Source organism: Lissotriton vulgaris, chromosome 10 (assembly GCF_964263255.1).
Source record: "Lissotriton vulgaris chromosome 10, aLisVul1.2, whole genome shotgun sequence".
In the NCBI taxonomy this organism is placed as follows: domain Eukaryota; kingdom Metazoa; phylum Chordata; class Amphibia; order Caudata; family Salamandridae; genus Lissotriton; species Lissotriton vulgaris.
In genome coordinates this window covers 297,873,957-297,897,189 of record NC_141698.1, presented here as the reverse complement: position 1 = coordinate 297,897,189, position 23,233 = coordinate 297,873,957, and the positions used below count along the sequence as shown (strand labels likewise).

The window sequence follows — 23,233 nt, the reverse complement described above, 5'->3', positions numbered from 1 at the left end:
CAAGAAATCGCAAAAGTTTTAGCGATTTCTTAATTTTCCTTATTTGCGATTCCTTAATTTCGAATCGCAAATAAGGAATCGCTTTACATTGATTCGTATGGGCCTAGAGGCCCATAGGAATCAATGGGAAGGCATTTTCCTTTTGCTAATTCGTAATTAAGGAATCGCAAAATGAGAATGTAATTTCAAGGGTGCAGGGGGGGTCCAAAGGACCCCCCCTGCACCCCTGGAATGTCACGTAAGTACATTTTACTCACACACATGTCCCAAGGGCATGTGTGTGTGTAACATGTAAGTGTCAAAAATGCATTTATTTGCATTTTTGATACTTTTCGCAAATTACCATGAAGGTTTACTTCATGGTAATTTTTCCCTTCAAAATTGCGAATTCGCAAATTCAAATTAATCATGCAAAGCATTTAGGAAACCGCAAATTTTGCGATTTCTTAAATGCTATCGCAATTTGAGAAATCGCAAAATAGTGCGAATTCTTAAATTGCGATACATGAAAAATTAACGATGCATCCCAAAAAGTGATTTTGGAATCGCAAACGGCCGATTTTTGCGATTCGCACCGTTTGCGATTCCAAAATCGCTTGATGCATGTGCCTCTTAGTCCTTTCTTAGCAACATATACATATTCCAAAATGGTGCGAATTTTAAACCTGAGTTGGCACTCAAAAAACCCAGACAATTCAATTTTCCTACCATCATATGTTACCGTATTCCTGTCTGGCGGAAATAACTCTCGTCTACCCCAGACTTCTGCAAATAATTCATCGGTCACCATTGTCATTCTTGCCCCAGAATCAATAAGAAGTCTTACATTTTTCCCATCCACTTCAATGTCTTCGTAAGGATCTACACAATCAGATTCATCATCTTGTACAACAACAATATCTCTAATTCCTTTTACACAAATTGTCTCACAGATCCCCATCTGGAACAGAATTGATTTTGTCTTTAGGTGACTGACAAACTTTTGCAAAATTCCCAATTTTGCTACATAACTTAAACTGATGCCAAGCACTAGTAAAAGCACTCCTCCAATGGTCAAGAGAATGGACGCCCGCGTGTAGTCGGGAAAGATATACGGGTGCTGCCTCTAGCGCACCACCCCTGTCCAAACGCTCGCCGCGTCCATTCTCTTGACCATTGGAGGAGTGCTTTTACTAGTGCTTGGCATCAACCAGGAGCAGCTTTTGTGTAGCAGCTGAATTTACATAGAGGGTATACAGGCCTCCTTACCCGCCCTGGCTGAGATAAGAGGGTTCTCATTTTAACTTTTTTGTATTATGTTCACGTGCACTTCACTGTTTTTTGTTTGGTCCTGAAGAAGCGCCAATGACCTACGGGCGACAGAGGCGCGAAACATGTCGACTGCGACTATAGACACCCAGGCATAGTGGGCCTGTTGGGGTCAGCCATTTTTAAGCAGTATTCTTAACTGCCAAGGGTTTATCAAGTAAAACTTAACGCTGCTTTCATACCTTTGGAATTTTATTACACTATCACGTTTGCACGTACATGAATTACCCTCCTTTACCCTTCCCCACACACCCTCATGCAACATCCGGCATTTCCTCAAAAAGATCTCCGATAAAGTGACCCTTCGGGGGACCCGTAGGGAATTGCAGCGCCGGCCCTACGAGGAGCAAAATGCCCAATGATGAAGCATGACATCCTTCGGGGTGTGTGAGGGCAGCATAGGATGTTGAATGCCTTTCCCTCTCATATTAAGGGTACTTTATACCTAGGATTACCTTTACCTTATCCTTCCCTGTTTTTAATGCATGGGTGACTATTTGCACCCTGGTACACCGGTGACTTTTGCACCCTTGTATAGGAACTTTGTCCTCTTTTTTGTTATCAGATTTGTATTAGGAACATGGACACTGGACCTTTATTAGCTCCTTGGTCCCCCCCCCTCTTTTTTGTTTAATTGTATCTGTACCTTTCACAGGATCTAAGAGTGTAGATTAGTGAACCTATCCCATCTCTCCTTAGTTAAAGTTTAGGAAATTATTTGCAAAGTATTGAGACCCCAGCATGTCATTAGGTTACACATTAATGCTGATGGAACATTGGTGCATTGTTCAATGGGATGTCGAACTTCTTCGCATGAAATCAGATGCAAGAAGAGTGTGCATTGTAACCGTTGACCCGAAACCCAAACAAAGAGAGGAACCTTCTAAATCAGATGCCACTAGGAAGGGCGTCAAACTATTTTTTTCTGATAGCTACATCTACCGGCAGATTCCTCAAGTTTGGAATATCCCTGGGGTCAGACTGAATCTAGACATTTTCAAAAGCTGTCCACGCTGGTAGAGAGCACTGGCTCCACTTAGACGCAAGTTGCGTCATCATCAAGACATCAATGGAGCCATAAAGTGTCTCCGATGGCGTACTGACATCAGTTCCCTTTTTTCTGCGCCACTGATACAAAACTGGTGCTCAACTCTTCTAAGGGGAGTTGTCAACGTTTGTGGACACCTTTTTCGAATGTGTCTTTTTTATTAGATTCAGTTACCTCACGAGCCTTGCAGAGACTGTGCTTAATAAATGTCCATCATGAACCTGCACATCTGCCTGTGGTGCTTGGGGTTGGACTAAGACGTCAAGGCCTGCTGTTCCTGTGGAAAGCAGTCGTCATTTATGTTCTATCCCCGTCTGTACACCTGTATTAACTTGAAACACGAATAAAAATGACTTTAAAAAAAGAGATAAAAATCACAAATGTCTCGCTCACAGCAGGGCAATAACATACAGAATGCACATCAGAGGATCAAGATACACAATTAAATCAAGACTCCAGAAGCCACAGTTGTCTTATCTCAATGCCCGATCATCAAAGGTAACTCCGCTCAATTACAGCAAATGAGCAAGTGAAATGAATAACATTATTTTGACTGGACGCAGCAGAATGGCTCAGAATATGTTGGGCTTGAAAACAAATCATTTTAGTATTCCTTGCTTCAGCATTGTTTAAATATCCATTCTTGTTGTTTAGGGACTCTGCACTTTATAAATAAATATACATCATCTGCTTCATCTGGTCTACACTGGTGAAATTTTGTATAATATCTATTTTTTTTACCAGCGGTGCTTGAAGAACATAATCCAAAAAGCCATAGTTTTGTTATGTTTGTGCATTGACCCATATCCAACCATAACAATATATCTTGGTTCTGAAGAAGGCACCACATAAACAGAATTCAGCTCCCTTGAATAGAAATCACAGTTGTGCAGAGTCAATTACTTCTTTCAAATGGTGTACTAACTCTTCTGGAGGAGGAGAAAGTGATTCCATGTCTAGATTTTTAAAGTCCTGGTTCGCCATCAATACATTTATCACATCCACAATTCTTTGCAGGTCAAACACTGCATGTAAATGTCCAAGACTTGAGAAGTGCAGCGCAGGTAAAATAACTGGAGAAGCCTTGTTCTTCAAAGAATGTCTCACTGCTGGAACCCTGTGTTCTGCAATTGTCTTGAGGAAATAGTAGAATTCCTTGTAGTCAATCCCAGTGCAAGACTTCATGATGACCTACAACAAATGAAGGTGTATGTTAAAAAAAGAAGAATCCTTTTTTACAGTTGCAATATGTTCACCTACACTACTACTTTCACCCTCTCCATTTTTGCAGTCTCACTACAGACAGTTTCAGGTGTTTGTCAAGTCAGCACAAAAACACACAATAACATGTGGAGTAGGCTTTTGGTTAACACTTTCTCATGAATGGATAGCTTTCTTGTCTATCTTATTTCCCTGCTGTTTAATGGATGGCTGTCCTCCATTTTCTAGTGTTTTTTAGCCCCAGAAGTATTTCTTCTTTAGCCTCAGGTTTGGATGTATCCTTTTACTGCTGAAGTCATGAACCCATTTGTTTCCATTTCATTGCTTATTTAGCACTCAACAGGAGACCTGCTTCTTGGTCTATCTGTTTTGTGTGCTTATGCTCTTTCCCATGTTCCCCAAGACTATTGCATCCTGTTTCTCTCCTCCCACTCTCTCTCTGAGTCTCCAACATCAAGAACTGCGGCGGCTTCAGTAGCACACTCTTTCGCTGCCCTCCACCTCTCTCTGGAGGACCCCTTCCGTGAGTGTGTGTGTAAAATGTATTCTCTTCTTTACTAGTCCCCTCCATTCTATGCAGGTCACCGCTATTGGCTTTGCCAATACTGGATGCTTAAATATCCATGGTTTGGGGAAGCCAATACGGCAACCTGGCTATCATGAAAATGGAATATGGTATACTTTAAAAATGGCCAGAACATTGCTTGACACACTGTGACATGACACAATGTGGCAGCCATCTTGAATAGAAAATGTTTTCGCACTTTAAAGACATCTGCCACTTTGAGTCATGCAGCATGGCATGACTCAACATGGCAGCCATTTGAAAGCATGACAACTCGATATTCTATACTTTCAAGTTGGCCATCACATTGTGCCACATCATGTTACCTCATGCAACATTTTGACTATCTTGAAAGTATGAAAATAATTTATGAAAAAATTGGTGGTGGGGTGTATTATATGGTTAGCTTGATTCCTGGAGTCAATTTTGAGTTGGAAAATAGGGAAGTTTTCTCAGCAGTATCAAGGCTTGAGTTGGGTTCCCCATTCCATTACAGATATATGTATAGTCCCTTCATCAACTACGGTAAAGGATCGTTGTTCACTTCCATAGCTATGCCAATTCTACAACTTGGGAAATGTTTAAGTTTCCAGTGGAAGCTTCGCGATACAGGTGTGGCAAACAAATGTCTTCTTTCTGCACTAGGAAGCAGCATCTACTACTAGCAAGGAAGTCAGGATGAATTGATGCAGAGGTGCTAATAAGAAGCGGTATAAAGCTGCTGCAGCCACAAGGCAAACCACACACATCAGCAATATCTGAATGCAAAGGATAAACAAGGGTAGAAAGTAAATCAGCCTTGGGAGAAGCAGAGGGGGCATCTGGAACTGCATGCAATGGGGACGAGAAACATTAGAACTATATAGCAATGCGAACACACAAAAAAATCAACAGTGCAGCAATTAAAACTACCAAATTGTCCAGGAATCCTACAGAAGATCTATAACTCCTTAGACGTTTACAACTATCCATAGATGAGAGCACAACAATTGCTATTGTGCAAAAGAGAAAAAAAAAAAAATTCTACTCAACTCTTCAAAAGCCAATAGATCAGAAATAATTCCTAGTATGATAACAGCCTGGTGTGGAAAAAAATTATCTGCAGGGCAGATAAAGGAAAAATACTGATGTATTAATTTTGATGCAGACTTGTCATTAGATGGCAATGAAATTAAAATGTTGTCTTAGGCACTATTATATAAAACTCCTCAAGCACATGCCCCTTTATTTGTATTTGCCTAACAGAGATGCCACACAATTGTAGGTTCTCAACTCGAATACAGGAATATGCACTGACTATGTGGTAGTGGTAGACCCAAGTGGGCAAACTACTGCACCTCACAAAATAGTTTTTATGATTCGCTTAGTTAGTGAGAAACATTCTCAATTGAATTGTAAATATAGAGGTGCTACCAGAGTCCTGATACCCTACTACCAAAGGTGTATGTTTTCCATTAGATACCTAATGTCAAATCAATACACAAAATACAACTGCATTCAGCATCCTCGTAGACAGTTGATACAACCATAAATGGTTTGTGGATATTTATCAGCATGAATACATTCTTTTTTAATCTTTGTAACAGAACATGCACACAAATGTCCTCAGTGTACATGAAACAACACAAAATCCAATTGTTGCTCCAAGCTTTTCACTGTTGGTTTATTCTGTATTTGTTTATTCTGTATTCTGTAAAATGACACTTCCAGCACAGATCAGCCAACACGTGTTTCGTCTTAAGAGACTTTTTGAAGGCCGGAATATAAATCCACATATTCTTAGTTTCATTTGGTGCTGAAACACAAATGGTGGCTAGAATATTGATACTTTTGGTGATCCCAAAGACAATTTGATCCCAAGCAAAAAAAGTGAAAAAACATAAGGTGGGATGAGTATATAATTCTGAGAAAAAGAAGGCAGATATAGACCTGTAATTGAAGATTTCACACCAAGTGATGAGAATTTTTTTTTAGTGCTTACGGAAATAAGTCCACACCCAGAAAATGACAGAGATATCATGGTGATTACGCCCCGTTGATGTTGTATAAGTAAGACAACCACCAGTTCTACATATCTGATCCTAATGATCTTGTGTGTCACAGAAAATGCCACAAATGTCCATGAATAGTAGCTGCAACCAATTCGCTAGTCCAACTTACTTGAGGCTATAAGGATGAAAAAGAAGACTGCTATCACCAGGTTTTTTACCAGGTTTAGAGTCTTTATTTCTATATCAAAATCATAAAAGACAACATATAAAACATATTTAAGACTTTTGAACAGCTTAACAATATTCCAATATAATAGCATTTTACAATAACAGCAACATTGTCCTAATTCATTATAAATAGACTAAAAACACTTTTAAGGTTAAAAAAAAAAAGTTATTAGACATCCAGGAAATACAAAGACAAACCTGACCAGAAGATATTAAAAAAGAATTTTAAAAATACAAAATAAGTAAAACCATTCCTAATACAATGTACATTATCCTGCATTTAGGGAAAACAGTTATACTTTAGTGGACAAATTAGAAAACCCTATTAATGGTTTTGTCTGCTTCTTGCCCTGATGGCCCAAGCCCACCCTAAAAATTTGGCTATGCTCACCACGAACACCTCTGAGGTGTTAGTTTTTAAAACCCAAATAGCCTCAGAAGACCTTCTAAAAGGGAGGCGCTGAAACAGAGGTTTTAACCATTTTGTTTGTGGCGCTAAGTAGATCGGACAGGCAAACAAGAAATGACCCTCGGTTTCCTTATGACCTGGGCACCAACTACAAAATTCTGTTGCTCCATTAACCCAATTTTTTGTGAAAGAATTCAGTGGCAGAGCTCCTACCCGAAACTGATGGTAAAGTTTCTTATCCAGCGGTCTGGTGATGATATCCCAATAAGTCTCACGGGAGGGATCCAACTTAAAGGTCAGAAACCTTCCCGTTAGACTAACAGAGCTAGAAGCAGTCACCAACGATTGACAGACCGAGGCCCAGTACAATGCCTTGAATTCCTGTTTAGAGGGAAAGGCATTAGTACTCGGAGATACCCACAGCTGTTCCAGTCCCATTTCGACCAGAATGGTTTTTACCGTTTGTAGCCAGGGAATTCTCCCGGAACCTCCAATTGACCTAACTTCAGCCAGTTCCTTCGCAAAGAGGGTAAGGTCAGGGGAGGTCCATATACGCCTCCAAAAGGCCACCAATCTAAATCTTGCCATCTCGTTAATTGGGTTGCATCCCAGATCCTGGCAGAGGGGTATAGAGGGAGAAGATTGGGGTAACCCTACCAAGCTCCGTAAGAACTTACACTGGATTTTGAATAGGCTTTAGAGATCCATATATCCCCAGAGATCTGCACCATATAGGATTGCAGCATTAATCTTAGTGTCATAAATCTTTAGCGCTGGGGTGACCCGTTTTGTAATCGATCTATTTTGCTCGCTCAAAAGGCAGCCAGTTAGTCGGGCAAATTTAAGCTGTTGAGCACCTACTTGCTCTTTCCATCGCAAGCGACGGTCCAGGGTAACCCCCAAGTACGTCATGGTCTCAACTTGTTCCAAGTTGACTCCACTCATACTTACAGAGCTCCGGACAAGATGACTCCTAGTGAGGACCATAAACTTTGTTTTACCGACATTTACCTTAAGGTCATTGATGACACAGAACTCCTCAAAGTGGTCCAGAGCCCGCTGTAAACCATTACGTGTTTTGGAGAGGAGTAAAGTGTCGTCGGCAAAAATAAGCATTGGGAACCTTGTCCCTGCCAGCGAAGGGGCATCAGTGGGAGTGTCTGCGAAGAATTTGAGTACTTGGTCGATAAATAACAAGAAGAGTGTTGGCGCCAGGACACACCCCTGACGGACTCCTCGAGTCACGGGAAAGGATTCCGTCACTTGTCCCTGGCCTCCCCACCTCACCCTTGCATAGTTGTCCTCATGCATTTTAACTATTAGATCAAGTAGTTCCATTGGTAATCCTAAATCCCTCAAAACACACCACAATTTATCCCTCGGCACTAGATCGAAAGCAGACTTCAGATCAATAAACGCGGCAAAGATGGTTCCACCGCCGAGCAAGACCACCTTCCAGTAGATTAGACAGAATCTAAACACCTGGTCGATGGTGCTCGTACCCGATCTGAAGCCTGCTTGCATAGGAGACAGGATATCCTCTAGTTCAATCCAACCTTGAACTCTGCCCAAAACCATACGTGCAATGACTTTTTGGAGGGAGTCAATTAGACTGATCGGGCGATAGTTGCCCGGGTTGGACCTGTCGCCAACTTACTTGAGGCTATAAGGATGAAAAAGAAGACTGCTATCAACATGAACAACGAGTAAAACCAATTCTGCTCAAAAAAAGCGGATATAGTCGCTATGGTCAATAGGCAACTTACTCAAAAGTCAATAGCGAGTATAGAATATACTTCCAACTTAAAGTCATATTGTATTGTATTGTATATTGGATTTATATAGCGCCTTATCACCCAGGGTCTCTAAGCGCTTAGCAGAGGATGAGCACAGTACTAATAGGGGAGAAAGTTAGACATTAACCCATGCTCCTGAAACAGCACCGTTTTTAGCTTTTTTCTAAAGGGTAGTAGGCTTGTTTCTTTGCGCAGGCTCTCTGGCAGTTTATTCCATGCACTGGGAATTGTATGGGAAAAAGTGCGCCCTCCTAGAGAGGATAGTTTAAAACGCGGACAGACCAACAGTGCAGCATCTGTTGATCGTAAATTCCTGCTGGGAGCGTACAGGACTAAACGTTCCTTGATGTATTTTGGGGCGTGTCCGTACAGGGTTTCATGCGTAATGCATAGGCCCTTGAATTTGGCCCGCTGTTTCACCGGCAGCCAATGGAGTTTGTGAAGGAGGGGGGTGGCGTGGGTCCTTCTGGGTAGGTTGAAGGTTAGCCTGGCAGCGTCGTTCATGACTATCTGAAGTCTGCTCAGCAATTTTTGAGGGATACCGACATACAAAACGTTGCCGTAGTCCAGACGTGCCAGGATCAGTGCTGATACTGCTCTCCTGAGCAGGATAGGGGAGAGTTTACACAGTTGTCTCATTATGCCCACACATGTGCCTACTACGGCTGAGACCTTGGTTGACATAGTGAGGTTGGCATCTACGATCAGACCTAGGCTTTTCACTGCTTCTGCTGGTACTGGGGATGGCCCTAGTTCAGTGGGCCACAAGAGATCGTTCCAAGGGCTAGATGCCGTTGTGATCGCCAGCACCTCGGTCTTGTCAGGGTTTATTTTTAATGAGTTGGCCGTCATCCAGTTCACGGTAAATTTTAAGATGTTTTGCATTCTCTGGTATGCCTTTGGACAGTTGTCAATTTGGATGATGATCTGCGTATCACCGGCGTAGTTGTATATACTGCAGTCCATCTGATTTAATGTTGAAATAAGGGTTGCAGGTAAGCATTAAACAGTAGGGGTGATAATGCTGAGCCCTGAGGGACTCCACATGTGATACCTGCTGCCTCCGATACCAGGTCAGCTAATTGCACTCTCTGAACCCGTTCGCCAAGGAAGGAGGTCAGCCAGGCATGGGCGGTGCCCTGGATACCGAGATCCCACATCCGCAACAACAGTAGGTCATGCTTGACCGTATCAAATGCCGCGGAGAGGTCTAACAGCACCAGGGCACACGTTTTTTTTTTTGTCTGCTCTAAGTCTCAGGTCGTCCAGCACGGAAAGCATGACCAATTCCGTGCTATGGTGGGCCCTGAAACCGGCCTGATTGGGTTACAGCAGGAAATTGTTTTCTAGATGATGAGAGAGGGTGAGCAACACATGTTGTTCCAAAATTTTAGCTAGGAACGGTAGTTGTGAAATGGGCCTGTCGATTTTCAAGATCTTTATATCTGCCCTGCTTTTTTCAGGAGGGGGATCAGCCGGGCTTCCTTGAAGTTGGAAGGAACCTGTCCAGTTGTAAGTGAGCTGTTAAGGAGTGATAATATGTCGTCCTCCAGCCCTGACCAGGCTTGTTTGTAAATCCTCGGAGGACACGGGTCCGCCGGTGAACCCGACTTGACTCGACCCATCACTGTTCTCATGGTTTCTTCCTTAGTGAGTAAGGGTAGTGAGATTAGGGGCTGGGTGACTGTTGGGGTGATTTTAATAGTAGTACCTAAGCAGTCCAGTCTGGGGGTGGTCTCGATTTCTGACAAAAGGTCAGCTATTTTGATAGTAAAAAATGACTGAAATTTTTGGCAGTCTTCTTGTGAGAAGGAAGGGGGCTGTTCCTTCTTTTTTCTCAGTTCTGACAGGACCTTAAAGATTTCTTTCTGGGGATTGGATGATGTCGCGATTCTGTCTTCATAAAACTCAGCTTTCCTGGCCCTAATAGCTTGTTTATAGATGGTTAACTCTTTGGCATATAAAGCTTGAGTGTTGAAATCATACCCCTTGCGCCAGGCTCTCTCCGTCCGACGCAAGGAGCGCTTCAAAAGCCTCAATGCTTCATTGAACCAGGGAGCACCTTTACCCTCATCTCCGAATTTGACCCTTCGAGTTGGTGCCACCGCCTCAATGGCACTTTCCAGTTTTTGTGACAGTTTGAGACTAGCTGTCTCAGCGTCATCATCTGGTAGTCTATTAAAGTGAGAAGGTAGTGTCTCTAGAGTGGAGATAAGTGTGTCAGTGTTGATTGTGTTCCACCTCCTTCTCACTTCCTGCCACTCCGCGGTATGCGGTACACATTGCCCCGGGAATGCTAGTCCGACCATATGCAGGGCGAAATGGTGATAGGGCTCAGCATCGGGACTGATGTCGAGATCAGGTCCAGTGTGTGGCCTTTCTCATGCGTCGGACCAGTCACTCTCTGGATTAGATCTAGCGAGGTTATGGCCTCTTCTAGCTGTTTAGACATGGCGTCTTTAGGGGACTCCTCCCCGTGGAGATTAAAATCTCCCATGACCATGAGACCCTCATACCTTGTTCGTAGGTCGTGAACCAAGCCCATAAAAGGCTCCATGAAGGCTGGGGGAGTCCTTGGGGGGCGGTAAACAAGGAGTATCACCAGGCAGTTGGTGGCAGAACGGAGCTTGACTCCCAGAATATCCGCACCCTCCAGACTTTCTGCACAGATGGTCTCGGTTTTAAATGATTTGTTATAAAGAAGGGCGACTCCCCCCCCCCCTTCCTACCATCTTTCCTGTTGTGAATAATGGCGCTGAAGTTGGGAGGCAGTGCTGCCACCAAGTCGGGCATGGAAGAGTCTTCTAACCAGGTTTCCGTGACCCCTAATACATCCAGGTTGTCTTCTTGGAGCAGGGAAAACACCTCCAGATTGTGTTTTTGGAGGGAGCGCGTATTGAGCAGGGCAACGCTCTGTGATGTTACTTTTCCTATTTCCCTCCTCAAGCTAGTCTTGCTAGTAGGTGGCTTAGCTGTAGGTTTCAACAGCCTCTCCCGTTTAAGTGTCTCCGCTATTTGCGGGCTTATATGACCGGTTTTGTTATTTAACGCAAGCAAGGCTTCCCTGGAGTAACTAGGCCCTGGGACAGGGGTTGTGGCCCCTGGTCCCAGCCAGGCGTGGACGGGCGTAGACGGGCCTGACTCTGGCGCGACTCCGGCGCGAGTCAGGCGCGCCCGCTGTGCGCGTTCGCTGTGCGAAGACATGATCATCCCCTTTTATGCGCAACTAGAGCGCACTCGATCCGCCCCACACACAAGATGGCCGCCGCTATTCAGTGCTCGGGACCGGCTCCACAGAGTCAATCCTCGGCTGGGAGTGGTCCTGGGCAGCGGGAAAGAGGGGGAGCGAAGTAGGCAGCTAAGGCTTATTAAATCAAGCTATTCTTGCTACGTTTGCAGTGCAATATATTAAACGCCGATTAAGCTGTAAGTGCAGTTTTAAAAGCAGGTAGAAATCATACACAGCGCTTAATAATACAACAGCCTCCCGGCTTCCGCCTGAGGAGATGCTCAAACAATCATGCAATCAAGTGCTGGGCATTCCGGGACCCCTTTTATATCCAGTGTCCTTGGCTAGTTTGTTAATTTAAAGTTTCTAGAATAGTAAACAAGAGTCACTGTGAGGCCAAGATACAGCCATAAACATGCATGAGACACTACTATCCATAATATAGCTACCTGCAAAGTAAAATTACTTTAAATGAAGAAAGAACAAGGGCAATAAATAAAAATTGTAAGTTTCTAAAATTGTGAAAAAAAGTCACCGTGAGGCCAAAATGTAGCCATATTCACATATGAGACACAGTACTATCAATAATATAGTTTGCTATAAAGTATAATTAATTTACGTCAAAAAGAACAAGGGTAATAAAAGCCAGTAAGGAAGCTCCTCAAATCTTGACTGCGCTGCTACAACCACTCGTCATTTTACTGAAGTAATAGAGAAATGTCAAAAGAGTCCTGGTAAGCTCCTTTCCTGAAATCAGTTTTGAAGCGAAAATATAGTCTACACATATCCTTAAACATATATTGCTAATGCTTCAATGACAAATCACAAAGGAAACCCAACCAACACTCGCTTAGCCAGTGTAATTGAAACGCGTACCGAAGTGTAAGTCTGTACGGGCACAGTGAATCATGTGCATCCATTTCTGCATCGCGTAAGTACTGCGGGACGGTCACATGACATTTTTGTCCCCTGGACGAGAAATCAAAAAAGTGCTCCAGACGCAAGAACGTGGTAGCACTCTATTGTAATGGATATGTTTGCCCCCTGGACAAAAATCCAGGACGCAAAGAAGTGATAAAGCAATATTCTAATGGATAAGTTTATCAGTACCACATAGAAAACAACCCTTATGGCCTTAAATTCTGTACAGTTAAAGCAACTCTATTTAACCGGTGCACATGATCGCATATGACAAAAACAGGGGGCTCTGGACACAAAAGAGCGGTAACGCCATATTGTAATGGATAAGGCTGTCTCCAGGACGAGAAATCAAAAATGGAGTCTCCGGACGCAAAGAAAACAGCGGACAATATTCTTAGTGAGATCCAAGTCCTAGAAGGTCAGATTAAGACCACTATCTCTTCCAGCAAGGTGTTCTCCAAAAATCGGGAAGATGGCAACAAGACCTGTAAAGAATTCCGTGACTCCATTTTGTTCACGAAGTTGGAGAAATTTAAGAAGGACCTAGCGAACTTTGCTATGGAAAAGACATACCCTTACACGAGCGAGGAGTACACTCCAACAGCTTTCAATAAGAACGGTCGAAAAGGAGGCTCCAGTTACGGCACCTCCAGCTCTGATGGCGGTTCAAGTGACTTCGATTCATCCAATTAGGGGAGCACCCAGACCAAGTTCAGGGGTAGAGGGAACAACAGAAGGAATTGGAGGGGTTACGGTCAACAATTTGCACAACCGCAGGGACCCCCTTGGTGGCAACCTACACCGTGGGGTCTTCCACCATATCCACCCATGATGGGACCTTACGGCCCACAGCAACTCTTTCAAAACTATAACCAACACCCTTTTTTAGGGTCTGGCCAGAGGACACGGGGCCGTCAACGAACACCACAACAAGGCCAGGTTCGCTGGAACCTGCCCCCCCAGACCATGGATCTGAGGAGCGGGAAGAAAATCATACAGGACCAGGCGGGGAAATCGACAGGCCCATCGACAGGGCCAGCCTTGTAATTAATCTCAGCTCTCATCAGCTCACAAACATGGAAGAACAGGTTCTTAATAAGGGCTTGGGTTTCGTCTCCACTAACAGTGGCGACCCTTTCATCGCCCAGATTGAAATGGGCAAGTTTTTTAGAAAAATCAGGCTCCATTACCTGTTTGCCAACAAGAACTAATCTCCAGGGGAGAGCCAGAGCCCTGATGAGAACACAGGTTTGAAAAAACCATCGACCTTCAACCCCACGACAGTGGGCCTGCCGGCGAAAGTGCTCACCTTTGAGGAAGCCGTGGACCACGATCTAAGAGAACTGTTCCGTCAGGAACAAAGACCTTTCAACAACTTATCACGTAAGGAACAAGAAGCAGTCAGAGATTTGGCCAACAACTAATCTGTGGTTATCAAACCGGTGGACAAAGGCGGTGCAATAGTGTTACTTGACTCAGACACCTATCAGAACGAGTGCCTTCGCCAACTAAATGACACCAGGGAGTATCGTAAATTAACTGTAGATCCCACAGAAAGACTCACCAGAGAGATCAGTCAGATTGTGGAGGAAGCCCTCAGTGAGGGGTGGATTACAGCTAAGGAAGGACAATACTTGTGCACTGCGAACCCTAGGATACCTTATTTTTACCAGCTCCCAAAGGTACACAAGACACAACGCCTGCCCCCTGGGCGTCCGATCATCTCGGGGATAGGTTCCCTATTGGAACCTTTATCGACTTTTGTCAATGTGTTTCTGAAACCCATGGTGAGGGAAATGCCCACCTATTTAAAGGACACGAAGGATGTTCTCAGGCTTCTCCCAGAGATAGACTACGATAGAGACTTAGACATCTTGGTATCGTTCGATGTAGAGAGCTTGTACACTTCGATACTCCAGCTTGAGACCCTTGAGGTTGTAGAGGCTCTCTTAGCCGAGAGTGATCTTCATACCATCACTCCAGTCAGGCTAATTATGACCTTGGCCACACTGGCCATGACTGAGAACTTTTTCCAGTACGAGGACTCCCTCTACTTGCAGATTAGCGGGACTAGCATGGGCAGCATTTTTGCCCCTAGTCTCGCTAATCTGTACGTACACAGATTCGAACAGGATCACATCTTTGCAGACACCAATCCTTTCACAGGTAGCCTGCGCCTGTGGAAGCGCTACATCGATGATGTTCTAGTGATATGGCGAGGGAATGAGGTTGAACTTCAAAACTTCCACGTTTGGCTAAACGAAAGAAACAGTTTCCTGAAATTCACTATGGAACTAAGCAGATCACATTTGGCATTCCATGACCTTTTAATTACATCCACCCCCACTGGCCTCGAATCAGAATTTTATCGCAAACCCATGTCGAGAAATTCCTTACTAAGTTACCACAGTTGCCATCCCAAAGCAATGCGGGACAACTTGCCCTATGGGCAATTCCTACGAATACAGCGGAATTGCTCAACCAAACAAGCGTTTGAGTATCACGCCAAAGGTCTAGAAACTGACCTATCACTAAAAAACTATCCCAAACGGCTGATTCGTAAGTCCAAAAAAAGAGCGTCTAATAATAACAGGGAGAGTTTACTAGAATTCCTCCCTCCAAAGCCGAAACAGGATCGAATCAGCAGTCAAATCAGATACAAAAAATAGTGAGGAAGCACTGGAACATCGTAAACACAGGTACTGATACCATACCTGCCCCACTATTTGCGTTCAAGAGAGGTCAAAACCTTAAGGACAAACTGGTCGATACACGACCGAAATGTGAGATCCCCCGAGCAGTATGGACTCTGTGGGATATGCCAGCAGCAACAGGGCACCACCCATGTGGCAACTGTGCGGCTTGTCCACAGACTGCGAAGTCATTGATAGTTGACAGACTTTGGTACGGACCGACCGTGGCAACAACGGAGGTTCACAAATTGTAATAGTACCAATCTTGTGTATCTGATTACCAGTCCCTGCAACAAAAAATATGTAGGGATGACTACACGAAAAGTCAAAACACGGATTTCAGAGCATAAAAGTTCAATTAGATGCTTAAAACAGTCGACCAGAATGACAAATCATTTCATAGAAGCCAAACACACCCCCACCGATCTATACTGGACGGTACTCGAACAGCCACTAATACCCACTCATGTTACAGATATCAGTGGCTTCCTGTTCAAACGGGAGCAAAAATGGGTATATAAGCTACAGACGGTTAAGCACGGACTCAACGAGGACATCCCTTGGATGTCATTATAACTAGGTCCCTTTAATGTTATCACAATCAGGGGGCGTGGCCAAGCAGCATGGCCGACAGGACGTGAGCTCTGCCAGCTCCCGTCCTGCGGACCCTTAAATCCTGAATAAAATCCTGCCCAGGCTCCGGTGAGCAGTCCTGATAGACCGGAGGAATCCCTGACATTGCGGGGATCATCCCTGCCGATTTTCGGCCGGAGGGAGTAGCGGAGTGAACGCGGAGCAACTCCGGTGACCCGGAGGCGGCCGCCACACCTACGCGAGGCCCCGGTCTGGGCCTGGTCGGCCGAAGGAGGCCATATCCTGGAGTGTTGCGGAGGGCCTGTGGGGCGATCGCGGAGCCTGTCCCGGGCCTGGACCTTGACCCGAGGGACGACGCCGAGTGCGAGGGCGTGATTGCCAGCGCTGGTCCGAGGGTCGCCCCAGGAGGAGCTTCGGCCCCAGTGGAGCAGGCTGCGAGCTCCGAGTGAAGATCGGGGGAGCCCGGACCCGTGAGGGCGCCTTGACGTGCGCTTGTCCAGCTGTGCCTCTGCCTGCTTGGGGGACGGCCCGCTATCCTGCAATGGAAGAGCGACGAGAGGGCCGAGGGCCGGAGCGTACCCCTCCCCCCCACTGGGCCGCCATCTTGAGGTCGACCGTTGGACGGCGGGGACGGTGAGTGACCGGTGGCGCCTGCCGACCGGGGTCCCGGCAGAGTCTGTGTGGCAGTGGGATAGGAGCAGGCGGGGGGCCCGGAGGAGCACAGAAGAGCTGCGCGGACGGCGCAGGCACCGACGCTGGGCCCCTGCCAGTCTACGTGGGGCCTACCTGCCTCCTGAAGTGCGGGGAGGAGGGGGTGCGATCCCCCCCATTGACTCTTGGAGGAGGTTCCGGGCCGCTGGAGGCAATGTTGGTTGAGAGGGGCTGACTGGACTCCTGATTGAGGCGCCGGAGTGGAGCGCATTGAGGGGCCCCCCCATACCTGACATACCTGACTACTGGCTGGGTGATCGGGGCGTACGAGTCACGCCGCCCGCACGGGCCGGGTGCGGCGCATTGAGTGGACTGCTCCCTGTGGGGCCCGGCTGGACGGAGGGACACAGAGCCGCCACCGCTGGAGGCCGCGGGGACACTCGGCGAGATCGCGCCGACCCGCTGGTGGGGTGTGGTTGCCGGAATCCCCCTTGTCGGTGTGAGAAGCTTCCTGGCGGTGCCTGCGGTCCCTGGGACCTGCCTGTGACGGGAGTGTTGGGAGAGTGGGGACGCCCAGCTGACTGTGCAAGGGTGAGGGCTCGAGCGCGACTCCACACGGACCGTTCCGCCGGCCGGGTGGAGGCGGAGGTGGACTTGCTGGTGATTTACAGGCGGGCCTAGCCCCGCATTGGGTTCAATCCGAAGATGCGTAAAGACCGGGCGTCCCGCTCGTCACAGGCCAATACGATCACCCAGTACACCACGCAAAGACTGCCGCCCCAAAGGATTACGCGCCAATCGGGCCAGGATGAGGAGCCCGGGAGCTCCGGTGAGCCCTCCCGTGCGGAACTCCTAAAGGCTATTCAGGGCTCCCACTCGGCGCTGGAGAGGCAAATTGAAACAGTCTCCATCGACGTCAACCTCCTGCGAACAGACCTCCGTAAAGTCGCGGACAAAGTCACGGATGCAGAGGCCAATATCGAGCAGCTACAGGGGGAAGTGGCCTCCCTCCGGAAGACGGTCACACACCTTACGGCAACGACTGGTGCCCTGGAACGGAGAGCTGAGGACGCAGAAGGGAGGGCGCGTCGCAGCAACATTCGAGTCCTGGGTGTCCCGGAGAGACTGGAGGCTGGAGATCCGGAACACTTTCTGGAAACGTGGATTAGAGCGAAGTTGTGCCCGCAGGGTCTCTCAGAAGTATTTGTCATCGAGAGGGCTCATCGAGCCCTGGTTCCCCCACCACAGCCGGGGGCCCCGCCGCGGGCTCTGATTGCCAAGATATTGAATTATCGGGATCGAGACTGCATCCTGCGAGCAGCAAGGGAGAAACCAGACCTGGCCATCGAAAATAGTCGGATTTCGATATACCCAGACTATACCCACCAGGTTCAGGAGATGAGGAAATCCTTCCTGGGGGTTAAGCAGAAGCTCCGGGCGATGCAGTTACAATATATGTTACTATATCCTGCCAAACTCAAGGTGCTGGCTCAGGGTAAGGCACACTTCTTTGAATCTCCGGAGGAAGTTTGGGAGTGGCTGGAGATTAGGGGAGATGGGGTTCCACCGGGGGCCCGTGGTGGGTCCAAGGAGACTTGGGGGAGCCGTCCCCAGCGGCAGCGGAGGCCCCGGGGCGGACGGGGACGACGCTCCATGTCGGAGCACACGGAGGAACCTAGAATCACGGTGGGGCCTGATGGCGGAATGCTCCTGGAACCCTTGTTGCAGGGAGCCGGGGAGGAGTCTCAAAATCCGCTGGAACCTGCGGAAATCCTGGTCCTGGACACGTTACCCGCTGCAGTGAGGGACATGACACCGTCGGACCTGGTGATTCAGGAGACTGGGGGAGCTGGGGCGCTGGAGGTGGACGGCCCACCCTGAGGTGATGTAGAAGCCCTAGGTACTTTGTCTTTGGATGGCTGCGGTGGCTCCCGGGGTGGAGAGGGGTATAGGTGGACACTGGAGTGACATTGTACCCGGAGCCACCAGACTTTACATAGTGGAGAGGAGACAGGGGCCGGTAGAGTTGCAATGTGGGTGTCGGTGGGTATCTGGGGGCGGGGGTGCTACCGTCGGACTTAGTCCTGCATGGTCGACTACGGCTGGGCCGGAGCCGGGCATACATAGTGTGAGCATTGGGTCTTGCGGGGAGCTGGGGGGGGGGGGGGGTGTATGCAGTTCATTGTTGTGTGGGTGTGTGATGGGTTGTGAGGGGTATGTGGGGTGGCTGTGCACGTCCTGGCACCAGCGGGGGAAGGGTGGGTTGACAGGTTGGGTTGTTGTCATTATCCTGCTCGTGGGTGGGGGGAGGGGGGAGTGTTCTGCAAATGTTGCAATGTTGAGGGGGGGGGGGAGATGGGGGGGGTACTGTTAAAAAATGTTGGCATAGGCATCATGTGTATCACTGTTCAGGCCCCTAGAAGGCGGTATTTTGGCGGCGGACTGCATGGCCCGGCGGGGCACTTACTGGAAAAATGGGATACAAATTCTTAACGTGGAATGTGCGTGGGTTGGGCACTTGTACCAAACGTTATAGGGTCCTGTCCTTCCTCCGGAGGCATGCCATTTCGATTGTGTGTTTACAAGAAACACATCTGAATGAGGAGGGGGCGCAAAAGTTGGCTAAAAAATGGCGGGGTCAGGTCTTCCACTCTTCCTTTTCGACTTATGCACGTGGGGTCTTGATCTGGGTGGCACCCGGGGTCCCCCTTGCAGTGCAGTACGCAGAAGCGGACATCGAGGGCAGATACCTACTGTTGAGGGTGAAGTTGAATGGCAGGGACCTTACACTCCTTAATACATACGCACCCAATGTAGACGATGCGACCTTCTACCCACAAATGCAAGACGTTTTAGTGTCGGACGTGGACAGCCCTCTCCTGTGGTTCGGGGACTTTAATTGTGTCTTGGACCCGGTCCTAGACAGACATCCTTCCCGAGCGGGGACGAAACCTCGCATGACGGCGAGACTGCGCGAGGTCATGGCGAACTTGGGAGCGGTAGATGTGTGGCGTCAGAGTCACCCGTCGCAGAAACTGTACACCTGTTACACTCCTACACACGACACCCATAGCAGACTTGATAGGGTTCTCGCCGCGAATATAGACGCGTCGTATTCCCTAAAGGTCACTCATCTGGCCCGCTTTCTGTCTGACCACTCCCCGGTGTTGTGCGCTACACAGGACATCGAACAGCCCTGCCGCCCCCGTACGTGGCGGATGCCTGCGGACTTACTGCAGGACCCATTGGGTAGAGATCATGTGCAGACTACGCTCACTAACTACGTCGACCTGAACTGGGAGGGGGACGACGTGCCTCTGTCAACGAAATGGGACGCTCTGAAGGCAGTGGTGCGAGGGGAATGTATGGCTCTTACTTATGGGGTGCGCCGACAGCTGACCAGCGAACTGAGGGAGGCTGAAGACACCCTGCGGACTCGCCAGGCCTCACCAAATCCGGGGGAACCGGAACTAGCCCTGGAGCGGGAAGCCCAGGAGCAAGTCCACGATATACTTACGCGCCTCGACAGATACACGCTGGGTCAATTTAGGCAGCGTCTCCACAGGGAGGGGGACAAATCCGGCCGATTATTGGCCTGGATTTTGAGGAAAGAATCGGCACCGGTTCGGATACTAGCCCTGAGGGGCCCTGACGGGACCATGGTGCATTCGGAGTCCGGTATACTACGGGTTCTCAAAGCCCACCTACAGCAGGTGTATACGGCAGACCCGCTGGTCACGGAAGCATCCTACCAGCCTTACCTCCGTGGAGTGACCCTTCCGGCCATTCCGAGCGAGGCAGCGGAGGAATTGGATGGGGCTTTGACCCTCCACGAAGTGCGGGTGGCCATGGCCAGCCTACCGACGGCGAAGTCCCCGGGGGGAGACGGGTTTCCTTCCGAGTTCTACCACGCATTCGGAGACGTCCTTGGCCCCCTCCTCCTCCAGGTCTTCCGTACAGCGCTGGAGGATGGAGCTCTCCCGCCCACGATGTACCAGGGCGAGATCTGCATGCTTCTAAAGCCGGGTGGTGATGACTGTGACCCCGCGGCATACCGCCCTATTACAATGATCAATACGGATGTCAAGATCCTGACCAAACTCTTAGCCGTTCGGTTGGCGCCGCACATGGCCCAGTTGGTTCACCAGGACCAGTGTGGGTTTATCCCCGGACGCAACACCGCGATGAATCTGCGGCGATTAACCCATGTTATGCATGAGGTGCGCGGTAGAGAGGATCCCCAGGTCCTGGTCTCGATCGACTTGGCCAAAGCCTTTGATACGGTTAGCTGGGGATACCTGTCAGAGGTGCTTCAACAGGTGGGATTGGGGCCCGTGTTTCGCAAGTGGATCCAGATACTGTATCGGGCGCCTCGGGCCAGAGTCAGACTTGGGGCCGCACGCTCGGAGGACTGGGCGTTGGAGAGAGGCACCCGGCAGGGTTGCCCCCTCTCGCCGCTCCTGTTCGCCCTGGCAATTGAGCCATTGGCGGTGGAAGTCCGTACCACAATGGACCAATGGGGAATCAAAGTGGGGAGCAATGTCCACACGGTGTCCCTGTATGCGGATGACGCTCGGTTTTATTTCACGTCTCCGCAAGACGCGTTACCGGTCTTGCTGCGGCTGCTGGACCGTTTTGGCGCAGCTTCGGGCCTGCGTATCAATGCAGGGAAGTCCCTGATCTTCCCCCTTGCGGGATGTAATGCGGACGCGCGCGGGGACTTGCCACACCTGTGTCTGCGGTGGGAACTGGAGGCATTCCGCTATCTGGGGATACAGGTGGCGTCGTCGGACGAACAATTGCTGGCCCGCAACGAGGATAGGGTGGTGCACTCCCTGCAACAATCAGTGGCGTTCTGGAACACATTGCCTCTCTCCCTGATGGGACGTCTTGCGGTGGCAAAAATGGTGATGCTGCCGCGGGTACTGTATGTCTTACAGAATTCGCTGTGCCCGCTTCCCCCGCGGATGTTCCGCACTCTTAACACTCTCCTTACGTCTTTACTCTGGGCGGGCAGGCGTAGTAGAGTTGCCTTGCACACGGTGGTCTGCAGCTGGGAGGAGGGGGGGTTGGAGGCACCGAGATTCGACCTCTACTACTACGCAGCTCAGCTGTTGCCGGCCGCCAGGTGGTTCGCAGATGCGGACACCTGGGAACTACGGCTCCTTGCAGGGAGTGCGGATGAAAGGGCGGCTCAGATGGCCCTGATGCGCGGCAGGGGCGCGGATGCGGCGCTGCCGTACATAGTGCGCCACACCGCAGCCATTTGGCAGCGTGTGGTGGAAAAAATCCTGCGAAGGGCCCCCTTTCACAGGGAGCTGCCGATATGGATCATGGCCCCAGTGGTGGACATGGAGGTACACATGCCTTTCCATGACTGGAGAGCGGGTGGGTGCGAGTTGTTGGCAGATCTCTACCCGGACGACACGTTCCTATCTCTCGAACGGGCGACGGAGACGTTCGGACTTGGGGAGGGACAGTCCTACACTATAGGGGCCTCCACGCAATGGCACGAGATACTTGGCCGCAATTCCCTGATGCGCCCCCTGTGTCCCATACCCTCAATATTATCCTTTCCTGTGGTAGGGGCAGGAGGCTGATAACACTGTTGTACTCAGCCATGCGGCAGGACTCCACCCCTCCGGTTCCTCCGGCGTGGGCGGCCTGGGAGACTGACCTGGGGGTTGCTTTAGACCCAGCCCAGCGCAAACGCATTGGTACCCTCACCCGGAAGGTGTCGTGCAACGCACGGTTCAAATTGACACACTTCAATTTCTTACACCGTACATATGTGACTCCAGTTGCCTTGAAGCGTATTGCCCCGGACAAGCGCGATAACTGCCCTAGGTGCGGCGCGCCGGGGGCCTCCTTTCTTCATCTAGCTTGGGACTGCCCGCTGGTTTACGCCTTCTGGCAGTCGGTGGTGGCGCACATTTGTAGAGTTACTGGACTCCGGATGGAACTGACCCCCCTTCACTGCTTGTTAGCCTTAGTCCCCAAGCCCAGGAAGTGTACTCTGCCCTACAAGATGTTACAGCTACTACTAGTACTGGCGAGGAGGAGGGTGGTCATCACGTGGATGGGACAGAGGGCCCCGGAGATGACACTTTGGCTTAGAGATGTGGGGGAATGGTCCCTGGCGGAGGAAACCTTTATGCAAAACGTGCGTAGGGATGTCAAATTGCAGGACGACCTGCTTGCATGGAGAATGATGCGAGTGTTGGGTGAGGCAGATGAAGATTCGGATGGCACGAGTGCGGAGTTGTTCACCCCTGGGGATACGGAGTCTGGGGAGGAGGGCGGTGAGGGCGCTGGGGTGGGTGGGGGAGAATGGTGAGTTGGGGGAGTGCCTGACCGCACACGCACCTGTAGGTTACAACTGGGAGGTATTGTGTTTTGTATCTCAAGGCGTCATTCCTAATTTGCGTGATGACCGCTGCTATACCCGCCGATAGGAGTGCCATAATGAGGTGAACGACCTGTGTACACATGCTTTAGTCATGAATGCCGTGTTTTGGGGGGTGGGGTTCCTATGGGGAGTTGGGGGGTAACCTGTATTAAAGAAAAACGAAAAAGCGG

At 48.9% G+C, this 23,233-nt stretch overlaps 1 protein-coding gene across 1 annotated transcript in view; it reads right to left on the bottom strand.

Annotated features, from left to right (window-relative positions):
- Positions 1-1,874: 1,874 nt before the first annotated feature.
- JMJD4 (jumonji domain containing 4) overlaps positions 1,875-23,233 on the bottom strand; it is a 159,810-nt gene continuing 138,451 nt past the window's right edge. The window contains exon 6 of the mRNA XM_086941071.1: positions 1,875-3,547. Within this exon, the coding sequence (XP_086797197.1) occupies positions 3,236-3,547 (312 nt within the window). The 3' untranslated portion in view covers positions 1,875-3,235. The remainder of the gene's footprint in view (positions 3,548-23,233) is intronic.